The sequence below is a fragment of the Caenorhabditis briggsae genome, assembly GCF_000004555.2.
Source record: "Caenorhabditis briggsae complete genome, chrII, whole genome shotgun sequence".
NCBI lineage: Eukaryota > Metazoa > Nematoda > Chromadorea > Rhabditida > Rhabditidae > Caenorhabditis > Caenorhabditis briggsae.
This window is the reverse complement of record NC_013486.2, coordinates 8,917,178-8,938,512: the sequence shown is the minus strand read 5'-3', so window position 1 is coordinate 8,938,512 and position 21,335 is coordinate 8,917,178. Positions and strand designations below refer to the sequence as shown.

Genomic DNA, 21,335 nt, shown 5'->3' with positions numbered 1-21,335 from the left:
TGAAATTCAAAATTACATCCGGATTACTATATAGCTACAAAATTACATCATTGGGAGTCAATTAAGGAGTATTCAATTAGAAGAATATTCAATTAATTATGAGGTGTATCCCTTTATTACTATACAAATATTTACTGGATTGAAAGAGAGACTCGAGGGAGATCAATTATTGATTCTCATAATTAGAAAAATCAGAAAACTCTCAAAATGCAGTGAAGAAGAAAAATAACGAGGTTTTGAACATGATGATAAGCAAGCACGATAAGCAGAATGATAAAGATTCTAGGAGACATTAATGGAAAACACATAACCTAATTAGTGTCTGATAATGAGGACACGGTTGGGTTGGCTCAAGAGACCAATAGATAAGTTTTGTGCCGACTCACAGAACTTCTTCGTCATTTACTAATCTCAATAAATAGATAATAAATATAAATGGAGGGGTCAGGGCACACCGACGGGAATAAGAGCCGAATGGTTCTGTGAGTGAGCAAATATGAGAAGAAATGAGTAAGCTTCGGCCCGCCAGGTGCAGAAATAAAGAAGACAAGGGCGGCACCGAATGTCTCATATACTTATGAATTTTTGGTTTATACAACATAAGTGTAATTAAGAGATTCGGAAGAAGTAGATGAGGAGGAGGGATTAGGAAGGAGAGGGACACACCTTGGTGAGAGAGGAAACCTTTTCTAATATTTATGCGTGTATGTATCATTTGGAGTAATTATTATTATGCAGGTTGTATAGGGTGTTGATGTACACAACTGGGAACGAGGGTTGGACGGAAATTTGAAATATGAGTTTATAACAGGGAAGCTGCACTTACCGTAAAATCTCTGCTGCACCCTGCTCGTCAACTTTCATCCAATTTATCTTGGTCCTCATAAGAGATACCAAAAAATGTTTAACTAACAAAATATTTTTCATATCAAGATAAATATTTTATTGGTTGGTTACTTTCTCATACCTCTAACAGGAACTGAGAAAAATTGGGTCAAAATTGATTACTGGTGGTCTTGTATTAGAGGTTTCATGGCAGCTTCTGAAGCTCACAACATCCGTAAGACGCTAAAAACACAAATTGAAGGTGGAGGGCACATTTAGAAAAATCAATTATTCGACACCTTGAGGAGTTTAACTTGTGGGCCCACCACTAGAATTGTCGCGTTGCTACCGGCTGAGCTATGGCGACGCAAGCTGAGGCAGCAGAACGACTGTCAACTTTGGCCTTATATATCTCATTTCCTGTAGAAGATATCAAAAAGTGGTCAACTAACAAAATGTTTAACATAATTTCAAATATATTTTTTTGTCAGTGGACCGCGTTTTGATACCTTTGACAGGAACCGAGAGCAAACGGCTCAAAATTGAATGATAGGTGGTGGCGGTCTAGCGGAGTGTTCACAGTATATCAGAATCTAATATTTTTGAACAAGTTTTTTAACTGGTCATTGAAGGAAAATGAGGCTAAAAGTTTCTAGAAAACTCATTTATTGAATAGCCAATCTACTTTAAATTTTCGTTTTCTTGATTCCTTATTCCTTCCTATAGAAATCACTTCATTAGTAGTTCTAGTATTCAGGCTTGCTCGCCTTCTTTCCATTTTAACAAATGAGTTCCAAATTGATTTAAATTTTTCAAAGCTTAGCTAATAAGGTTCCAGATTAAAATTGTTCACTGAAAATGAGTATTTGAGCGAGAATTCAGAATTCGAGGGTATATTGAATGTATGCTCCAAACCAGAGCTCTTCTTATATGCTATGGGGCGTTTAGCAAAAAATCTAGGAATCTGTCAGAACATGTTAGGATCGAGATTCGAAATTATGAAATCGAAATTTCTCTTTTTGGATTTCGAATCAGTGTGACAATTAGCTACGAGGGTTTATCGGATATCAATTTCTCATCTTGAGATCCATACTTCTCAGTCTACGTCACTTCTTATTATCTGTCTTACGGTAAGTTACACTTCAAGCCATAACTATGCAAAACGATTCTCCTAATCAAAGTGACATAAGAATGTACATATCAGGATAATCACTGATAGACGTAAGTGGGTCGAGAGCTCACGGAGCAATAACATTTTCCCTCTTCTGGAAGACTTCCGATTAATATTAGTATCTCTTCTCGCTTGCTCCGCCCCTTTTTCTGTCCGTCTCCATCCATGGAATTATGTGCCTCGCGACTCGCGACTGACCACTTTCAATAACGTGTTAATAACACTAATAATCATAATAATCATGAAAATATATATCTTATGTGATGCGGGTGGAAAATATTGAGAGCTGGGTGCGCAGAGACGAGAAATATTGAGAAAATATGAGAGATTTCCTTCTGACACAGGGATTATATGATGGATGGATGGCCTCGTCAGCACTGGATTTTGTACCGAAGAAGTAGTCAGGAGCACCATAATTCGTATACATGTAGGAAGATTATAGAAAGGGCATAACTGAGATTTGAGATGTAAGGGGAAAATGGGAGTAGGGGACAGTTTTTCCATTTAGTGTAATTGAAATGGATTTCGGGAATGATCATGAAATTGGGAAACGAGAGCGAGAAGGAACAAGCAAATCTACGAACCTACACATCGGTAGGGGTTGAAAAAATGACGGAACTACTAGATTTTTGAGTTCAATAATTGGACTCTCGAAAAATCTTTAATAGAGCTGCTCCCTGACAGTCAACTTCGAGCCAATTTGTCTCATTTAAAAGACATTTAAACACCGTCTACTTACAAAATGCTTATCATAAAACCAGAATAACCGTGAACACTCTACTAGAAGGCGACTGAAACAGGCCAACAAAAATTTTTCGGCAATTCGGCAACTCGGCAAATTACCGAATGCTTTTCGGCAACGTTCAGCAACTCGGCAATTGCCGAAAAAAAAAATTTTCGGCAAATTCGGCAACAAAAGTGTTGCATCTTTTTTGTCAAATCGATACGTAATTCACCTGAAAATGATCCAATCAGGCTCAAAACTGAAGAAAAGGTGTGGCATAAGTTCCCTAACAGAGTAATTACGAAAATGGCAACTCAGGACAACATTTTTCAATGCTCACTACTTCTCTCTAGCATGAGAGGGTATTCCAATCGTTGAAAATATTTGTTCTGATTGTAAGTTTCGGAAAAATGCGCTCAACTTGTTAGGCACATCACGACACATGTTCTATAGAGATTTAAGACAGATTGGATTTTTTTAGATGAGTTGTGACTCATGATATTTCCTCCTACGATCAAAAATTGGTAGCCTATTTTTAGAACCGATGCAAGTGTTTTTCGGTGTTTATTGGGGCAATTTTTTTCTGAAATTCATTCTGAGAGTCTGAGAGAAAAGTGGGTTCAAAAATGTGTTTTTCGAACTTCGAAATCATTTTTTGACTAAAAAAATTGTGAAAATCTTTAATGTCAAAAATTTTTCAGTTGCCGAAATCGGCAACGGCCAATCGGCAACAAAATTCGGCAATTTCGGCAATCGGCAATTTGTTGCCGCACAGGCCTGGACCGAAACCGCCAACTTTGAGCCTATATACCGTATTTCCTCTAATAGAAGCCCACCTCTAATAGAAGCCCTCCTTGGCTGTGCATTTTTCTTTTCTTTTAGGGTATCCATACTCCTTTTTGATTATTTTTCTGGTACTTTCTGTGAATTTTTGTTGTTTTTTAAATATTCCAGTTCCTTTGAAAACCGAAAACCCTCTAATTTGAGCGTTTTCTCTTAGATTAGTCCACCCCCAGAAAAATGTTGAAAAATAGAAGCCCATGGGCTTCTATTAGAAAAAATACGGTATCTCGGTTCCTGTGAAAGGTATCAAAAAGTAGTCAATAGACAAAATATTTCTCATGTTATTAGAAACATTTAATTAGTTAACCATTTTTTGATATCTTTCATAGGAACCGAGATATATGGTCTCAAAGTGGATTATGTGATAGCCTTCTATTAGTTGGCGGTATTTAGCAGCCAAACTTTTTTGACATCGCTTACAGGAATTGAGATAAAATTGTTCAATTCGTCGTTACAGAAACTTCAATTGCAGGTTTTACCGTAGAGTTTTGAATCAAAAGTGTACGTGTTTCGTCATATCTGATGATCTCCAAATCCAGAATCCAAGAAATTCACAATTTACGGGCTCGCTAATATGCCGTAAAATCGAAAGTTCTCCCAAATTGTCGACAGTGACCTATTCTATCTTGCATTCTGTGTAACATAAAAAAATTTCTGTTAATTTTTGTATTTGGACAAAGAATGAGAAGAATTGGCTTAACGTTGAAACTATACTTTAATTACATACTTTTAGGTATACTTATTTCCTCTAATAGATCCTACCCAAACCGCCAGCTTTGAGCTCAAATATCTCGATTCCTGTATAAGACATAAAAAAAATTGTCAACTGATAAAATATTGGTAATTTCATGGCAAATGTTTCATCATTTGTCAAATTTTGGATATCGTTCGCAGGAATCGAGATAATTGAGCTCAAAGTTTACTGTTTGGGTAGGATTGAAGACTATGCGGTATGTCAAGGAAAAAAGTAGTTAAAGTACAGAGAATCTACACATGGCGACAGAATAGATTTGCATTTTCAACCTCAACTGATATTTTCAACCTCAACTGTTACCGTAAACTAATAGAATTCAACCCTTAACTTACAAATTTGATCCAATTTATATCATTTTCTGAGAGAGATATCAAAAAGTAGTCAACTGACAAAATGTTTTTGATAAATAATACAATAAACATTTTGTCAGTTGACCACTTTTTGATACCTTTCATAGGAACCGAGATGCATCGGCTCAAATTTGACAATTTGAGAGGCGTTCTATTAGAGTGCTTACGTTATGCAGTTTTCTACTCACTATCAGTAAATGAGATAAATAGTAAGAGCCAATTAATAGAATAACAGTGTCTTAGAATGGGGAATTCAAAAACCTGGAAAAAAATGGAGTTTTCTACAATTTACCGTTTTTAGTCGTCTTGAAATATAGAAACCTGCGATTTTCTCTAAATAAAGATTATCAATCTGCTGTCCAAGCAGAAGAACTCCATATTTCTCAAGTCAATAAACCCGTCTTTTGGCTCGAGAAGCAATAATATAAGAGACTTGTAGTCGAAAAATGGCGGAGATAATCCGTCTTTATTATTCACAATCCTTGGCTAATTTCCAGTCAATATACATTTGCAGGGAAGGAGAGAGAGAGTGAGACGCGTGGTTCATGTCTGACTATAACTTAATTACGGGGCTTCATTTTTTTCGGTTTCGGATTTAATTAGAGAGCTATTCAGAATGGAATAAGTGAAGAAGTTTGCTGGAAAAAATTGGGATGGAGATACTGCAAGAGGACATTGAAATTATCAAGGAGAAGTGAAAAAAGTTGAAATCGAATATATTCCCATATTACCTCTTAATTAGCCAGAAGTATAAATAATTGTTAAAAGGGTCAGAAGGTGTCTTTCATATAAAACTGTTCCCACTGAAATGAGGTTTTCGCAATTTGTGAACTTGAAGATTTTTACAGCTCCATGATATTCTTCCAAAAAAAAACATTTCACATCCAACCAAATCGATTCGGTTGAAAACTACAACTCCTATCGTAGCAATTCTTCTGAAACTGCTCTAGCGAGCCAACCAGTAAATGTTCTTTCAATTTCGTATTTTCCACAGCTACAGTAATCCCTTCAGGATCTTCTCCCCTTTTGTTTGCAACCAAAACATCTCTGTCCACCCTCATCTCCAAAACCACATTTCTCTGCAGAACGAAGTGAGTGTCGAAGAATTGGCGGAGCGCCTGTGGCGCCGCCCGTCTTACAAATTGATGGCATCAGGTAGAAGAGAAAACGTGGAAACAGTGTGGGAGACGAAGGGACGCAGACACTGAAACCGCCTGGTGCCACCACTTCGTTTTTGCTTCTTTTCTTCAGTTCTTTCTACTCTTCTTCACTAAGATTGACGCCATTTTTCTTTTTCTTGTCTTTGCAATATGTGTCCTTGTTGAGAAGGAATTTCTGTTCAGAAGGTTTAGAGATGGGTGGCTGACCTAATTTACGACAAAATCAGATACGAATCTTTACGCTTTTTATGAAAAAATCTTTCAGGCCACACTAAAATCTAAAGGGCAGTACATAGTATGTACTACATACTGCAAACACTCCAATAGAACGCCTGTAAACTGTCGACTTTGAGCTGATATATATCATTTCCTCTCAAAGATATAATAAAGTTGGTGACTGATGAATTGCTTATCATAATATCGCAAACGTTTTATCAGTTGACATATTTTTGATATCTTGAATAGGACTTGAGATAATTGGGCTCAAAATTGACAGTGTGGAGGTCCTTCTATTACAGATTTTACAGTAATATGAAAATAACAATAATGTATTTATTCAAGTCAAGATTTTGGAAGAGTTCCTGATTCGTCTGAAAATTTATGATTCGTCTGAAAATTTTGTTAGTTCAATCCTAGTACTTGATTTTTATAGTTTTCCTGAATCCATTTCTTGGAAATGGTTTGTGTATATTTCTGTAGTTTCCCATTAGTTGGATTAGTACGACTTTTTGAGATTTTGTGTTTGCATAAAATACTCCGAGAAAAGTCCGGATTTGTTATAGAATAAAAGGCACCCAACTTCTGCAAGCTTCATCAAAAAGACTTGATTTTACTTTTGAATATTTTGGAAACTGAAGTTTTTATCAAAGTGAAACTTGTTTGGCAAATGGATTATTTTAACAAAACATCCTTACAAAAACACCATTTTCTTAACCTTAAACTCAAGTTTGAGCTGATGAACCTTCAATTCTCCTTTACCGTAGGGCTTTACGCTGGATCAACAAAATCTAAATGGATCTAACCGATTGAAAATGTTTTGATTCCAAAAAAACACCTTTATCTTCAACTTCCTAAAGTTTTATTAGAAACCCTTCCAATTTTCTGGTGTTGTTTCTGTTCCCCTCCAAACGATTCATCGAATGCCACCATCAATTTCTCTTCATCTTCTTCCTGACACGTCTTTTTCTAGACCACCCTTATCTGTCACTCCAAATCGTTCACCCATCCTTTTTTGTCTTTTCTCAACCGATTCGACGACAAATCGTCTTTTCGAGTTATCGAAAGGATATGAAAAATGATAACGGAGAGACGTGCAAGAATCTTGGCACAGTCCGCCTCAATGTTTGCGCCCTTGTTTAGTATGCGCCCACCTTTTTTCCGAAAAAAACTTTTTTCTTCATTTTTTTGCTTCACCTAGACATGGGCACCAATGGAAAGAGAGCATCATAAAATAAAATAAAAAACATGGGAATGCTCCTATTGTGTGTGATTGAAAACGACGATGGTGACTAACAATAAGGAAGCATGGAAAAAATTCAGGTTGGAACATTGACACCAAGGGAGCATGAACAATTCTGAAAAGTTCTTGAATGACAATGTGGTGTTTTAGATATTGGAATTTCAACAAAGAATCTTCAAACTCTAAAAAATTCTAAAACTCAAAGCCTCAATTTCCAACTTTTCTGTTGAATTGACTATTTGAAATTTAGAACACAATTTCTATCTTTCTTGGTTTGAAGAAAAAGGACACATAATTTTTCAGTGAAAATATAGATTTACATCTTGGCAATTTTTGAGCCTTGAGATTTTGTCCAATTTAAAAGCTTTGCCGATCTCCTAATCAAGTCTGTAGGATTTTAACAAAATCCTCCAATCCGTTGATACATTTTTCTGCTCACGGACCATTCCCACCCACTGGATCGATGTTCAAACATCTCAACGGCAATTTTCCACCCCCGGTGAAACTCAAGTGTGCTATCCTAGACAATACCAACGACAAAACGCAAAAAAAACTTCCCACACCACATAATGATGTCTTCTCTGCCCCTAACTAACTTCATCCTCTTTTCCTACTCCTCTTGTCTTCTCCATCTTCATTTTCATCTCTTACTCCCACCCACAGCTCCTTTTCAGCATAACGCGGCTCAGGAGCTTTGGCGCCGGGCACATGTATAGAGACTCCATTCTCTAGCGTCCTGTGCTTCACGGTTATCGCTCCATGGCGCCGTGGAGCTCACCACACACCAACGCAGTGCTCCAGAGAAGGAGTTGGGAAAGGGAGCACAGACGAGACAGGGGCGACACACCCAACACAACGCCAAACGAAAACGGAGACCTCCCACGGACACACCTCTCCACCTCTTCTTTTTTTTTTGTGTGCTCCCAATATTTTTCTTCTATGAGGAGACATGTCTTTAGACGTTTTCTAACTGACACCCACCACGCATTCTTCATTCTGTGAATGAGCATTTCTTCAAGTTTTGTATTCACTCATTAAAAATATTGAAGAAAACTCTAACTCTAGAGCTAGATGGGATCAGAATCAGAGTAAGATTTGACTATTACGTAAGAGATTGAACTTTCAAAGATTGGAGCACATATCCTACAATTTTAGTCAGTTCCCAAATTGAGGGATTCTTGTGGGAGTAAAAAATAATTAGAAAAATAATGTTTCGATACCATGTTGATTTGGATTTAGCAAAGATATTGTGGAAGCGAAACACCGGAGGCTATTTCCGACGGTCCCACAACGACAACTACCGTAAAAAAATTAACAGAAAACTCGAAAAAAAACTCAGTAAAAAACGACAAAATAAATCTGGAAAAATATTTTTAGGTTACGGTAGTTGTCATTGTGGGACCTTCGACCACTGCCATCGGCGTTTTATTTTTAGCTCCATTTGGCGATGGTTTTTTACAAAATCTCAATTTTGAAAACCAGAACTTGAGAAATGACAGAAACCAATTTTGAAAATTTCTTTTTTTTTGAATAATTTTCGTAATCCTTGAATCTTCACAATTTTCCAAGCCTCCAGAATCTTTAATCTAGTTTGGAATCTATAGAAATCTAAAATCTGAAACGAACATTTCCACACTGGAACAAAAATTCTCAAGTCCTTTTGATACTTCCCAGACTCCCTTTCTCAGTTTCTCAACCTTATAAAATATGGTTTTTTGATTTTTACCGACCGAATTGAAAAAAAAGAGGACAGCCACCGCCTCCACCAAAGCGATTTTTTTCATCCGAGGTCTTTTCGTCTCCATTCCAATAGTGTTATACGTCGGTGCGGGAGCCTTTCCCGCAAGACTCGAAACGAAATAGTGTTGATTGAAAAGAGTGCGGTCAGAGATCTAGGGGAAGACACCCGCGCCCTCTTTTGCCTCCCCTTCTCCCGGCCCGTCGCCCTCGCTATTGTCATTTTGTCGTCTATTTGGTTGCCAGTACTATTTCACCCTGTCGATTCTTCCCTATACTTTTCCATCCTGTGTCTATATATCGGTGGATAGTAGAAGGGAGACACTGTGTTGTGTCATAACACAAACAGAAGGGACAGTATGGTGTCGGGTCGGGCGCGCCCTCCACTTTTCTCCCCCCAACAACCAACCAACACCGTCGCCGCCGATCCTTATTTTCGAAATGTGTTTTATTGTCATATTTTCATTGTCCAACCTCTTTTTACTTCTCTTTCTTATTGAATTCTGACTGGAAGGGTTACGGTATCGAGGAGCTCTTTTATCCTGAGACTCCAGAATTACAGATGAAACTAGTTTTGATAGTTCTATAAAAGTGTGTTTCAGCAGCCCTTTATCTATCCCCCCTCTTCTCAAGGACCACCCATGAAATAAAAGCTAGAAACATTTTTTAGCAAGGGCGCTCTTTTGATAACCCAAAGCAGACATGCTTTTTACTTCTACCCACACCCAAATCCATTTTCTTTTCTAGTTCTTCTTTTTCCAGCAATTCATTCTCCTTGCTTCAGTTCATCCTCAGTTTTCCCACACTTCACCACCACCACCACCGTCACCACCATCGTCTTTTCTTTTTTATCTTCTTCTTCTTCTTCTTTTTTTTTTTCAAGACACATCCAATTTTTTGCTGCTTGGTAGTTTTTTTGTTCGTTGCTCTTCCTTTTACCAGAAGGAAAAGAAGGATTCATTGCAAAAAAAAGAGATACGGGCGGTGCTTATAGTCTTCTCCAACCCACACTACCACTAAATCTTTTTACATAATGAGAGAAACAGAAAAAAGAATAAGAAAAAATATAGAGAGTCAAGAAAGATAATTGGATGGAGGGGGTAGAAGGGTGCGGGGGCAAAGAAAATGAGAAGTCCAATTTCAGTACAACTTATGTTGTCCTAGATATTTCTTTCAGACTTTTAAAAGATTTCCGGCCCTAGAAATTCTGAAATTATGAGATTAAACAGTTTAAAATGTGAAGCTTTTTGGATTTCACGATTCTCTGGCTCCAAGATTCAAAGACTACGGTATTTGAAGCGAAATTCAAAAACTTTTATAACTTTGAAGTTGTTGGTTTTTCGGATTCAAGGATTTTTTAAAAAGTTTCTGATATTCTAAAACTTTGAGTTCTGCATTTCGAATGTTGAGCTCCAAGTTTCTCGTCCACAATCTTCAAATCTTAAGATTCTAGAACTTTGAAGAACTCTATTAGTTTGAATAAAAACACTCTAAATACCGTAAAACCTGTATTAGAAGTGCCCCTTTAATTGAAAGGCTTCTCTAATAGAAGGACCTTCTGAGAAGGGTTTGGAAAAATAGTAGGGCCCTCTAATAAGAGAGCCTTCTTCAAAATGTGTTTCTTTAAACATAAACATTTATGTATAGAAGAGCCGGTCCATCTAATAGAGGTTTTACGGTATTTGATTTTTCGGATGTGGGACTCCGAATCCAATAGTAAGACGCTCAATAGTTAATACTTACTGAGATTTTGGCACAGATTTCCCAATCCTTGGAGATTCCTTGTAGGTCAAAAACTAGCAATAACCAATTCTCACAATCCAGGTTCTCCACTTTTCCGATTCTTCTCACCCGATATAACCCATTCCAACTCATTTACTGCCCAACCACTGAATTCCCATCAAAACGAATTGGCAACAAATCTGTTCCCCATAAAATGCATCTAACCCCTAGAAATCCAATTTTACACACCTTTCGATTTGCCCTGCAAACGTCCTTCAACTCTCCCTCACAACCGCCCCAACACAACAAAAACTTACAAATTTCTCGCTCCCGCCCGTCCGTGTCCTCCTACCACTACTACCTTTTTTTTTAATTCGAATCACACCTGTTGGAAAGACACAGAGAGAGAGAGAGAGAGAGAGAGGGTTGTGGCGATCGTTTCACCAACACACACTCCTCCAATTTTCCGTTTTTTTTCTGTCCCAACGAAAAATTTCAAATTTCCTTATTGGGGTTTTTTTCGATGTCGCTCCTATTGTCTCTCAACCTGCGGGCGAGATGAAGACGAGATTCGCCAAATTGTTTCTCGCCGCGCCACGTAGGCGTTTGGGGGCGATGCATCTTGATTTTAGTGGTTTTTTGAGGGTTTGAGAATAAAAAGAAAGAGACAATTAAAAATACAGTAATCCAGAAAAATGGTAACATTTCAGAATTCTGAAACTTCAAAACGTGTGCTGAAAATTTCAAAAGAAACTAACATTAGGAATTCGAAATCCTGATTTTCTGAAGTCATGTAGAGGCTCAGAACCTCCCAATTCAGAACTCCGGAATCATATAATCTTACAGAATACAGCAAAGACATTTAAAAATACAGTTATTCAATAATTTTGGAAGTTAAGGATTCAAATCTTATCTTGAAAAATTTTAGACAACTAAATTTCGATATTCTAATTTCCTGAACTTCTCAAAACTTCAGAACTCTAGAATCGTAAGATCCTAAATTCCCAGAATACCAAAAGTTCTGAAAGAAATTTCTCGAAACTTAGAAACCCGAGAAGATTCCGGAAAACTCCAAAATTCCTAAAATCGAAAAATTGGAAATATTCCAAAGTTTTCCTTTTCCAAAATACTCAGAATTTCCGATTCTCCAAAACTAGAAGCATTCCAAAAATTTTAGAATCACAGAATCGCAGACTTGCGAATCTTATGGTCTGGGAATCTGAAAATTCCTGAGGTCCCAAAAACTCGGAATCTTGGCAACCCAGAAACTGAGAAACTTTAAAAAAACGATAAAAATGGAATAGTCGAAACCCCAGGACTACAAAACTTTGACTCTCTATAATTCTAGAGCCGAGCAATGCTGTTTAACAGAACCTCAATATCAGCATCAAGAGTATTAGAAAAACAAATCTTTGAATCAAAGACTCCAAACCCCTGCGAGGAAAAACTATCGTTACCACCGTCTTTCTCGGTGTCCCATTTCAGAATTCGAGGTCATAAAACCCACCTCATTTGCCTTTTCAACACCGGTGTCTCCCTTAAAACGATGTTTACTCCCTCTCCCTCTTCCCACCTACTACTCCCGGGGCGAATCTCTGATTCTCTCTTTCACTTTTTCTTTTCCTACCATCTCCTCCCCACGGTCCTCTCCGCCGCTATCTATCGTCTCTTCCCTCCACTACTCACCCTTCACAACGTGGCGCGATCATTTTGGTGTATTCAGACGGGACAGGAGAGAGATAGGGGAGAAGAAGGATCACAGAGAGATATCAGAGACACCCTATACCTCTCCTCCCCCCCCCCCCCAAATTTCTCCCGCACTGACTGACGATATTTGCAAAGTGATGATGAAGTCTTTCTACTTCTCTCTCGATTTCGCCCTAGCCTGGCGGCGGTCGCTTCTCGATTGCGACCGAAAATTTTCGAGACAAACAGAGAAAGACACCCAAGAGGTCACAGTTTTATGTTAGATATGCATTTCTTCCCTTTTCACCAATCCATTTCATTCTTTTCTTCCTATCATCATCATCATTCTCATCTCTTTTTCTTCCTCCCAATTCTTGTTCCGGGGCGCCCCTGGGTGTATGGCTGTGTGGGTGTCTTTGTTTCTCTTGATTCTCCTGATCTTCAATTATATTTCTTCTTATCACTATCTCAGTTCCTAATGACTTCATAACCCTCTACCACGAAGATTCTAGGTCAAAAGAACCCTAAAATTTTATCTGCTCTTTTTTCTTCATTAGAAACCTTTTTTGTATTTACATTCTTCTAAATATGAAATTTTTCAGAACCTGACACACAGAATGTATGTCCTCCTCAACTTGAAAGATGACAAGATGCTCCAAAATGTGGTGCAACTATTGGTAAGGCTTTTTTTTAGAATGCCGTAAAACCTGGAATAGAAGGGACAATAACTTTAAAATTTGGCCCAATTTATCCCGGTTCTTGTCGAAAATATCAAAATGTTGTCAACTGATAAAGTGTTTATCATAATATCACAAAAGTTTTATCCGTTGAAACAATGTGTATATCTTGCATAGGAGTTGAGATAATTGAGTTCAAACTTGACAGTGTGGGGTCCTTCTACTGTATTACAGGATTCATGGTATGTTTCGACCTAAAATTCCAAAGCACAACTAGAACATTTTAATAAAAATCCGGAACAAAATTAGAGCTATATTTTTGTACTTGGCGGATTTTCATACCATCTCTTTCAACAAAAAATACTGCACGCCAGAAAAAAAATCATCTAGCAATTAAAAAAAAGCTTTGATGCTCTACAAAAGTAGTCAGAAATTGTTCTCTTTGTTTGAAATTTTCAACAGACATAAAAAATAAATTCAGATTCATTTTGGAAGTGAAAAACTTTTTGTACGGATCCTTAATTTGCCGTTTTTTGCAAAAACATAATAAATACCGATTTTCTAACCCAAACCGTAAACTTTGCGCTCAATTATCTCGATTCATAAAAGAGATATCAAAAAGAAGTTAACTGACAAATTATTTATCATAATGTAAACAATATTTTACCAGTGGACCACTTTTTGATATCTTTCACAGGAACCGAGATAATCGAGCTCAAAGTTAACGGTTCGGGTGGTCTTCTACTAGTGGAACGGGATCACTTAAATTGAGAGTGGTCCCAGTTTGAATAAGTTTTCAAAATATAAAGTTGCCATAACTTAAAATAAAAACCCTGGAAAATAGATTCTCAGAGATTTCCGGGATAATCGGGAAATTTCTTTACCGGATTGACTTTTCCATTGGTGCTAAATACAAAACCCAGATTTCCATTTTTGTTCATCTCCAATTATGTTTTTTCTCCAGTTTGCCCATGGTCATCGCCAACTCTCTATCGGCGAGACCATCGAAAACTTGTGCCCAACCTGTGAGAAGTCGTCGTCATCAAACCACTCCACGTCTGCGGTAACGTCATCAACCACGTCACCAACTACACCCTCAACACCTCCACGGACACGATCCTCGTCATCAATGGCTGGAGCTTCGCCATCGTATGCTACAGTAACCACGGCAGCACTCGTAGTTCCAACTTTGTGTTCGCCAAAAAGGGAATTCGTGTGCTCCACACCAATTAAGAATGATAAGGTAAGACTCTTCTAGTTAAATAATTATAACCTAATATTTGAAACTTCAGTCGCATCTTAAAAGGCCGTTTGTCCCAATCTCACCGATCCTTCCACACCGTGCTCCACAAGAAAAATATGAAGACGTCAGTGTGAAAGAAGAGCCAAGCGATGAGGGAAATGAAGATCCGGATATGTCAGTAGATGTTGATGACGATTTGGAAGATCTGACTCTTAGCCAAGCACTGGAGCTTTTTGATCGAGTAAGAACATTTAAACCAGGAAGGGGGTTGCTATATAAATATTCAGACAAACTTCCAGGAGCCAAGGTCAAAGAAGCAGAAGACAGAAGAACCTTTCGGCGAGCTCTACCAGTGTCAATTGTGCAAAAAAAGCATCTCAAGGCATGGGCAGTATGCGAATCTTTTGAATCATTTGTCACGTCACGCACGTCTTCATGCTTCGAAGAAACAATATTGTTGTCCGAAATGTGGAGCGAGCTTTACAAGGAGGTACTTGGCATCGACGCATATCAAGGAGGTCCACGGAGAAGCAACGCTACAGCCACATGATTTTGCGTAAGTTGGGATAATCTTACTTCCGAGAAAAATGTTCCTTATTTCAGCGCTGAACTTCGTGAAGAATACCGTCGACTGCTGGAGATGTGCTTCCCTGGAGCTGACAATCGCCGGAAACAGCAGCAAGCTCAATCCCAGGCAACAAAAGACTCTATTCTGAATATTCTCTCTGATGATAGTGGAGTTTCTGTCAACGATGCTTCGGATTTGAACATCTCTGTTGGAAACGAGAAAATTGAAGTTCATGTTGGCGCGGGGGATGGTGACGACGATCTTCAGGATCCAGACTCCCCATGAATCGATTTTATATGATTTTGAAATTTTCCTTTTTTCTCTCTCTTGTTGTTTCGGTATAATCAGGGTTCCCGATGTTTTTAATTGGTGTTTTTCTTTTTTTTCTCAATTTTTTCAAATCTCTCGCCAAAGATTTCTCAAAAATCAAAACTTTTTTTCTCCTTCCAAACCTGTGATATTCTTGCAATCTTAGTCATTTTTCCAGGTTATTTTTTTCCTTTTTCTTCTTTTTCATATTTATTCTTGTTAGAATATAGCACCTTCCGATGATGGTTTTCGTTTCCGAGAACGTTTAATGTGGAAAACGGGTTCTTTTTCTTCGTCTACATTTGATTTTTTTAGAATTTCTTGAATATCAGCTGGTCTCTGAGCCGTGCCTTGCTTTTGGTGTGATAATGTTTTTGTTGGTTTTGTTGAATAAAAACTATTTTTCTATTTATTTTTCAGTCAAGAACTCGACAACAAAAAAAAACAGAAAAAAGCGCGCGGCGCCAGTGCGCCGCTCGTAAACCCACAGACTCCGCCCACCTTCCTGCGCCTCCCAGCTATTTCACCCGATTTTTCAAAAAATAAACTTTTCTTCGTGCTCATTTTGGCTCTCTTTCCATATTTCTTCCTAAATTTTCAGAATTTTTGTCTTTTTATTCTAGCTTGCCATGTGACTGTTTTATCGCCACTGGAAACATTAATCGGCTTGTGATAAACTCATCGAACAAAGTTCTTAGAAGCACGTGCTTCACATGTGAAGATACGGAAAAAAGAAGCATCTTCCCTAACTAACGGATAGATCATCATCGTGACCGCGTTTTGTTGTCCCTCAAATCCGTCTTTACACATAATTTTGTGACTGTCCAGAAGTTTTTACCCGTTCAGGAATCCTAATTAAAATTTCAAGCTGAAATATGCTATGGGAAGAAATAGACTCCAAAATTTTTGTTTGTTCCCTATGACAAAGATCACTTCTCATCTTTTGAGTTGACTTTTTATATTTTCTCTGATTTCTCGTTTCCGAAGAAAAGCCTACTTTCCAGATAATCAAAGTGGAACTGTTTCACTTCGAATCAGAAGATTATTTCGTCATTCTCATAAGCTCCTCCCATATTGAAACACATGCCGAAAATCTATGTATAGGACAGCTGCAACTTTGCCTGTTTTCGATAAAGATGGTCACATATTCATCTGACATCATCGCAGTCTTTGCTGTTAGAAAATGACGGGATAAATCTCGGAAGTTATAAAAAATAACATTTGGTGCCAGACTGAACAGCAGAAACGAAAGACAATTTATTGCCAATTTGTCCGCACACCTTATCATTTGCAGTCCGTTTTCAATCTTTCCATCTCTGCTCCTCTCCAACTCTCTATATGACCTATCCCGATCCTCCGTCAACAATGTCGCCATTCTTTTCTCCTTCGGTTAGTCAGTTCCACACAGTCACATGTGTCCTCTCTCGTCGTTTTTACCTAGGCAGACGTTCTCTTGTGTTTTTTTTCTGTTTCCTATTGCTTAAAATTGAGGGAGAAACACAAGAACATCTCATAGAGGCACGTGCCTCCCGAATTGTTGACCTATTGTTGGAGAATTATACATGTGAAGAACTGAAATGATACATCCTCCAGTTCATTTTAGTCTGCAGGTGTTTTCTCGAGAATCCTCATAGTCTGAAATCCAAAAGTTGGATTCCAAACGATTCGAAGTTAGATCTTGATTAATTGTTCCTGCTGTTTATTTCAGAACAGAACGAGGAGCAATTGATGTTTACATCGTAATTTCGCCAGTTGTTTTCGTTGGGAAAGAGCATGACCTCTTATTGCTAGAAAAATAGTTCGAATGTCCGTTTTTCGAGACGATTTTTCGTATTGTTCACCCCGAATAGATTAATCGATCTCGAGAAGGAGATCTCTGACGAGAGAAACAATTCGACCAAAGTTACCTTTCCCGCCCTTAACTAGCGATGCTGTCCAACATGCATTTTGATATGTTTAGGTTTTGTATTTTTTTTTTTCGAAAATTCCTACTGAACAAACTTTGTTGTTCAACAAAGAACGAAATGTGACACACATCGCAACATTCTTTGAAACGTTCTCCACTCGTCAGAGAATTCCGACCACTTGTCTTCAATCATCTCTTTTTTTCGCGATCTTCTCAGGTGCCATTTGCTCTCTGGAGCATCCGAAGTCCATTCGAACCGAGTGTTTAGTTGAGTAGAACTTGCTAACCCACGTTGCCCGTCTCCCACCGAATACACACTCAACGTGTTTCGATTGACGGTTCTTTGATCGCAGCTTCTTCGAGGTGGTGAAAGAGAAGCAACGAAATGATGATGGGCGGTCATTTTTATAATTTTATTGGCGGTCAAAGTTCTACTGTCATCATTGTTTCAAGCGAGAGAGCTTTGTGAAAGTTCTGAATTTCGTTCGAAGTAGAATGGCAAAATGTTCGAAAACTAATTCGAATCGAACAGTCACACCCGACAGTTGCAGTGTGAACTTTACTATCTTTTCCCACTCTATCTACCCAGTTTCACACAGTACTATCTGTTGGCGCGGGAGTTTCCGAGGTCATGATGCAAAAATTTATTCACTTTTCGAATTCCCAAAGTTTTTTCCCACATTAGCTATTGTTATGCAACTTTTTGAGTTTTCTTTTTTTTAAGAGTTTGGTCTTCCTCTTTCTTCAATTGTTTTCGTTCGAACCGTCACCACCACCAAAACCACCATCTCGTTATCATCACATGAGTACAGCACTCGGTCCTCCTCTTTCTCCTCCACATTTCGTTTTTTTTCCTCCTTCTTCTGCAACAAATGGCCCTCTGCTTCTTCTTCACACTGTGTTCTTCTTCTCATTTTATTTAGTTGCCCACTTTCACCACCTCCACGTGATTGCTGTGTGATTGTGGTGATCGAGTGATAAAACGAGTTAGGCAGAGTTTGGAATTGATTCCAATTGAATTTCACCCGGAAGGGCATGGTTCTTTTTCTTATTTTCTCTTGACCTTCTTAGTTCTTCCTGAATTCACCTATTCAGTTTTTAGAGCCGCCGTTCGAACTGCTCTGCACACCAGTAACCGTCCGATCGCCTCAGAACGGCGTCAAAATTCGGCTCGTCAGACCTCCAGACGTATCGCCTTCTACCAACTTGTCGTCTTGGCCGCGCTGTGGAATTGGAAGTGTTCTGAAAACAGTCGTCAAAGTGGAGGAACCACAGCAAAAAGCAGTTTACGGAAGATCAGACCAAAATGTTTATGGATCGGGAAGCCGCGATTCACTTTATCGGCGGAGCAGTCGGTGGAACTGCCGGCACAGCCATCACATGTCCATTGGAAGTGGTGAAGACACGAATGCAATCGAAACGCGGACTGGATACTCAATCCGGACCCAGTACTTCTTCAGGAAGTAGCTCTTCTACGAAATCGTCGTCCTCTTCTTCATCAACAAAATCCAATGGATTCTTCAAATCTGTCGTTTCCCAAAAAAACAGTTTCGGTAAATTTCTACCTTGAGAACCTGAAATCATGTGTGTTTATTCCAGGTTCCAACTTCCGTGGTGGACAATTTGCTTTGGAAAGGATTATCAATGGTGGTGGTTTTGCTGCGTTTTCCAGTAGAGCCAATATCTTCAATCAATGTAATGAAAACTTAATTTATTATTCTACCAGCTTATTTTTGTTGTATTCATATGCTTCCTAACCCTCAAGTACTGAGTGCCCGAAAATCTAAAAATCACCATCAATTTTTTATCATTTTCAGTCACCAATCCAACAGCCACTTCTCTCGTTCAATACTGCGTTCGGAATCTGTCAACCAGCGCCACCCCACCACCTCCAAGGCGGGGAACTATTGTGTTCAGATACATAGGGTAATTGTTCAGAAACTAATTTACGAAAATAATTTATTTGCAGACAAGTTATCAAGACTGAAGGTATTGGAGCACTTTATAAGGGACTCATACCGAATTTGATTGGAGTGGCGCCTTCCAAGTGAGCTTTTGACCTAAAATTCAAAAGAAAGTATTTATTTCTTTAGAGCCGTCTACTTCTACACATATTCAACATCAAAACGGTTTTGGAACGATTCCGAGGTGCTGATTCCAAATTCTGCAATAGTTCATATGGTATCAGCTGGATGCGCTGGATTCGTCGCTGCTTCGGCTGTCAACCCGATTTGGTTGGTGAAGACACGGCTCCAACTTCATCAAGGGCACATTGGAATTTGGCAGATGATAAAGAGAATTCATAAGCGGGAAGGATTCAAAGGATTCTACAAAGTGAGTATTTTGATTTTCAATTTTCGCCAAGTCCGTTTTTTAGGGTGTAACCGCTTCGTACGCTGGTGTTTCGGAGACGATGATTCAATTCTGTATATATGAATATTTCCGTGGATTGTTGCTCACTGAAGCAAATGAGATGGATAAAAGGAAAATGGACTTCCTCAACTTCATGGTGGCTGGTGGATCGGCGAAGTTTATCGCCTGTGTTGTTGCCTATCCACACGAGGTGGTACGTACGCGTCTTCGTGAGGAGACTGGAGAAGCTCGTGGATTCTTCAAGACACTGTATCAACTTTACAAAGAAGGTCATAAATCGATGTATCGTGGACTGTCGGTTCAGGTATTTTCAGAACCAGTCTCCCTCATTGGCTAATTTTTCTTCAATTTTCAGCTCATGAGAACTGTACCCAACACAGCCATCACCATGGGAACCTACGAATTCGTTGTCTACATGCTCCACCATCTATAGATCTAGATCTTTTCCCCACCCAAAGTCTTCCATTTCTCTTTTTTCTCCCACGCTGAATTTGATTCGAGCTGCAGTAAAATGATCTTCCCCTGATCATATCAGTCTATCATTTTTCTTTTTTTTTCTTGCTCTTATGGTTGATTATCTTCGTTTTCTCTCACACTATATTTATTCGCTTTTTGAAAAATGTAATTATTTCCTTTCCCCCACATCCCCTAACGTTTCTAGAAGTTCTGATCGTACTCTGTTTCCCTTTTCTCTTTTGCCGAAAGTTCAACCTGAAGTTAACTTTATCGTTTTGTTTTTTTTGTTCTTCTTGAAGTCTGAAGAACTTCAATATTTTTTTTGTTTCGATTTCTCTTCAGGCGCTACACCTTCCCCCGTTCCTCATCTTCCGGTCGCTTCAAATTGATTGTGTGCTCTCTCTCTCTCTCTTGAAAATTTCCCGTTCTTTTTTCACACCTCTTCCCCGTTTACTTTTCTTTCCTTCTCCGGTTTGTCCCGGCGGGTCGTTTTGTCGTTGCTGCACAGCACCTACTGCTGCTCACTGACTTTCATCTTCTCTGTGTTGTAAAAATATATTCTTTTGAGTAAAATTTACTAAAAATCTGTCATTTGAACGTGAACGCTCTTTAGATCTTGCCCTCCTTAACGTGGATGCCACCAAAAGAGGTGATTTTCGAGGGGAAGAGTCAGAATCTTCAGTTCGTCTCCAGAAGCGGAAACAACAATGCCACGTACCAAAGTGTTCTTCGATATCACAATTGGTGGAAAGAAATCTGGAAGAATTGTCATGGAGGTAGAATTTGTAGTTTGTAGTTTTTGAAGCGCAATAACATTTCAGTTGTACAATGACATCGTCCCTAAAACTGCCGAAAACTTCCGTTGCCTTTGTACCGGAGAGAAAGGAATGGGAAAATCGAAGAAGAAGTTGCACTTCAAAGGATCCAAATTCCATCGTATCATTCCCGAATTCATGATTCAAGGCGGCGATTTCACTGCTGGAAATGGCACAGGCGGTGAATCGATTTACGGGGAGACGTTTCCAGATGAAAACTTCAAGGAGAAACACACCGGACCGGGTGTTCTGTCCATGGCCAACGCCGGTGAGAACACCAACGGCTCGCAATTCTTCTTGTGCACAGTCAAGACTACGTGGCTTGACGGAAAGCATGTCGTGTTCGGAAAAGTGATCGAAGGAATGGATGTGGTGAAAGCAATCGAATCGAAAGGGTCTGAAGATGGATCACCAAAGGCTCCTTGCGTCATTGCGGATTGTGGAGAACTTAAGTAAAACTGTCTTGAATAAAAATTGTCGTTAGATTGATTCCTCATATCATTTAATAGAAGTTGATTGCTCGAAATGAATAATAAACACGTAGAAAACAGACAACA

The 21,335-nt window shown here is 38.7% G+C and overlaps 4 protein-coding genes across 4 annotated transcripts in view; all 4 read left to right on the top strand.

Annotated features, from left to right (window-relative positions):
• Positions 1-5,875, top strand: part of CBG02739 — a gene marked incomplete at both ends in the record, with an annotated part of 10,301 nt that extends 4,426 nt beyond the window's left edge. Inside the window, one exon of the mRNA XM_002630948.1 lies at positions 5,753-5,875. Coding sequence (XP_002630994.1) covers positions 5,753-5,875 — 123 coding nt within the window. The remainder of the gene's footprint in view (positions 1-5,752) is intronic.
• Positions 5,876-13,048: 7,173 nt separating this feature from the next.
• On the top strand, positions 13,049-15,204 carry CBG02740 (the record flags this gene model as incomplete). Its single annotated transcript, XM_045242447.1, has 5 exons — positions 13,049-13,108; positions 14,073-14,351; positions 14,401-14,592; positions 14,639-14,907; positions 14,955-15,204. 5 exons carry the CDS (start codon positions 13,049-13,051, stop codon positions 15,202-15,204), a joined length of 1,050 nt encoding a protein of 349 aa, XP_045092218.1.
• Positions 15,205-18,440: 3,236 nt separating this feature from the next.
• CBG02742 lies at positions 18,441-19,940 on the top strand (the record flags this gene model as incomplete). The annotated part of the gene is made up of 7 exons (XM_002630950.1): positions 18,441-18,687; positions 18,734-18,829; positions 18,952-19,060; positions 19,104-19,181; positions 19,228-19,468; positions 19,512-19,811; positions 19,863-19,940. The coding sequence occupies 7 exons, from the start codon at positions 18,441-18,443 to the stop codon at positions 19,938-19,940; spliced, it is 1,149 nt and encodes a 382-aa protein (XP_002630996.1).
• Positions 19,941-20,670: 730 nt separating this feature from the next.
• On the top strand, positions 20,671-21,234 carry Cbr-cyn-2 (the record flags this gene model as incomplete). Its single annotated transcript, XM_002630951.1, has 2 exons — positions 20,671-20,739; positions 20,785-21,234. The coding sequence occupies 2 exons, from the start codon at positions 20,671-20,673 to the stop codon at positions 21,232-21,234; spliced, it is 519 nt and encodes a 172-aa protein (XP_002630997.1).
• Between the last annotated feature and the right edge of the window lie 101 nt (positions 21,235-21,335).